Source organism: Bison bison, unplaced genomic scaffold (assembly GCF_000754665.1).
Source record: "Bison bison bison isolate TAMUID 2011002044 unplaced genomic scaffold, Bison_UMD1.0 scf7180017864535, whole genome shotgun sequence".
NCBI classification, from domain to species: domain Eukaryota; kingdom Metazoa; phylum Chordata; class Mammalia; order Artiodactyla; family Bovidae; genus Bison; species Bison bison.
The window spans coordinates 13,617,362-13,620,224 of NW_011495084.1; the positions used below are offsets into that span (position 1 = coordinate 13,617,362).

Sequence of the window (2,863 nt, forward strand, 5' to 3'; positions counted from 1 at the left end):
TGTTTCCCCAGAGAGTATCAGGGCTCCCGTGTCTCCCTATCTAAGACAGCAGCCCCCCTTGCTTTTCTTTAGAGCACACATCACTGCCCAATAGTGCATTTTCTATAATCGTTCAGTGCATCCCCCTGGGCACGGTGCAGAGTGTTGTCTTCTATGTTGACTTCAGTATATCCTCAGCACTTAAGACAGTGCCTGGGTCCTGGACAAACCTCTGTTGATTGAATGAATGGAGGTGTGGCCTCTGTCTATTTCATTTGTGTCCCCTCCACCACGGGATGTGTCCTCTTTTAGAGTGAAAAGTGAAAGTTGCTCAGTCGTGTCTGACACTTTGCCACCCCATGCACTGTAGGAATTCTTCAGGCTGGAATACTGAAGTGGGTAGCCTTTCCCTTCAAGGGATCTTCCCAACCCAGGGATCAAACCAAGGTCTCCCTCATTGCAGGCAGATTTTTTACCAACTGAGCTATCAGGGGCCGCCCTTATAGATGATTATATGTGGGATTATAGGATTAACACAGTCTCTGTATCGGAATAACAGCTAAACAACTGGTTGCTGACTCAATAATTTCTATGTCATGACTTGTAAATTTTTAATCTTAAAAACTTGGAAAATAATATATCTTTCTAATGATTTGGGTAAAAGCACTTTTTAGGAAAAAATATAAAGCTATCAGTTGATCACTTCGTTAAAATTATGTTACCTCATCTGTGATGGACTGTTGAGAAAACATTTTAAAATTTTTGTGTTGGTCTATCTTGGACATAACAGCCCATTGGATTTGATTAACAAATCCAATCTTCTAACAATTAACAAATCTTCAGAGACTACTGGAAGGTAATTATGAATTAAGGAGAAAAAATTCTATTTAAATGCTTTAGTACGATATCTGAAAAAAGTGTTAAGAAACAGTATGAACACTGAACTAACACATGTTACAGGGTAAAAATGAATCCTTTTGGACTTAATGAAGCGATGGTTTGTGTGTCTGAGTCCCGGGGTCCTGATTCTGATCACAGACCCGTGTCCAGAGTGTCCCCGTAGGACTCTTCTGTACTTCGTCCAAAGCATGGGGCCACTTGTGGTTAGGGAGGAGCGGAGAAGGGGGCTGACATTTACTGAGCATGCTGGTGGTTTGATTTCTCAGAACGTGTGGATGACGTTGTCATTGACATTCTGAGATGATGAAACTGAGGTTTAGTCCCTTGTCCGATGTTGTCAGGCTCCTGAGAGGGACTGAGCTGAAGTCTGCTGCCTCCAGACTCTCCATCTGACTCACTCACAGGCTGAGCTCTAGCCCAGGTTCCTGAGATTTTCTCTGCGAAGGGCTGGGGCACTCAGACCTGCCTGTGATCACGTGGGCCCAGACCTGGGCACTTGCTTCCCTAGAGGGGTTGTGGATCCTTTGGGGTTAGACTGGGCTGAGTTCTGAGGGGTCTGCATTTAAAATGTAGGAGCAAGTTTGTTTTTTTTTTTTCTCTGTGAAAAAAATTTAAGGTTGAATAATGAGGGGGGTCTTGACTATAGAGTACTGGCATGTGCTCTGAGCCACTGGGTGATTTCCACTGTGATTCGGGCCATTTGGATTCCATTCTTTTATTCTCATGTTTGGAAAGTGTTCATTCCTAATGGAAGAAGACTTGCTTCCTGGATGGAATATTCCTCTGGAATATTGCAGAGACTACTGGAGGCCACACTGGCATTCATTTTTTATCTAACATTCTTTGGGAACAAGTGTCTAGCAAATGCACTATGGCAAAGATTACCTAGAATCTATTAGTTTTTTGTTGTTGTTGTTAATATTTACATCATTAATTATAATCACCCAAAAAGCTGTCTAAGAATGTACACAGTTTTATATGACATAGATCCCTCTCTTCCCATTCCTACTTAGCAATAAAATAGTATTTTAGTTCAGTAGAATTTCAGAATCTCAGTATTACTCAATTGTTTTTCTTTATGAAACATGTATATAATTGTTAAGCTGAGTTTTATTAAAAAACCTTAGCTGTTTGTGCCTCCTTCAGTGGGCTGCTTTTTAGAAAATTTTAAGCAGAGTTAGGTTCAAATTTGCTGCTGATAAATTTAAGAACCTAGTCGGATTAATTGATTTATGTTTATTTAATATTTATTATTGATTTGGTATTTAAATTGCAGATCTTTGACTGCTGTGTGGTCTTTGTCTTATTCTTTTCAAAATATAAGTTTCCAGTTTGAATCACCCCCATTAACATGCTTTTGCATACTGTACTTTTTACATTTGTAGGTGTATTCATCAGGTCTTGAAGAAGAAGATCACAATCTTAGTGACTCATCAGCTGCAGTACCTAAAAGATGAAAGTCAGATTCTGATACTGAAAGATGTAAGTAGTCTATAGAAGTCTGTGGAATTGCTAGCACTCAGGTGTGTCCAAGGATAGACATCCCTGCAAGTCACTCTCCTCGAATTCATGGTAAACACCCTCTTCTCCTTGAGTTTTATGCCCTCTTCTTCTCACAGCTGCTGTTCATGCCTTGAAGGATGAATCCAAAGACCTGTAGCCCACCTGGCTCTTCTGTTCATGGGATTTCCGGGGCGAGAATACTGGAGGGGGTTGCCATGCCCTCCTCCAGGGGATTTTCCCGACTCGGGAACTGAAACTGAGTCTCTTATCATCAAACACTGTCTCACTGACAGGCAGGTTCTTTACTAGCGCCATCTGGAAAGCCCAGAAATATCACTACTACACTCTAAGCCTACACTCTAGGGCTTCCCTTGTGGTTCAGCTGGTAAGGAATCTGCCTGTAATGTGGGAGACCTGGATTCAATCCCTAGGTTGGGATGATCCCCTGGAGAAGGGAAAGGCTACCCACTCCAGTATTCTG

General features: G+C 41.7%; 1 protein-coding gene across 1 annotated transcript in view; it reads left to right on the forward strand.

Annotated features, from left to right (window-relative positions):
* LOC104982649 (multidrug resistance-associated protein 4-like) overlaps nucleotides 1-2,863 on the forward strand; it is a 350,332-nt gene that overhangs the window by 230,146 nt on the left and 117,323 nt on the right. Inside the window, 1 exon segment of the mRNA XM_010832083.1 lies at nucleotides 2,265-2,361. Within this exon segment, the coding sequence (XP_010830385.1) occupies nucleotides 2,265-2,361 (97 nt within the window).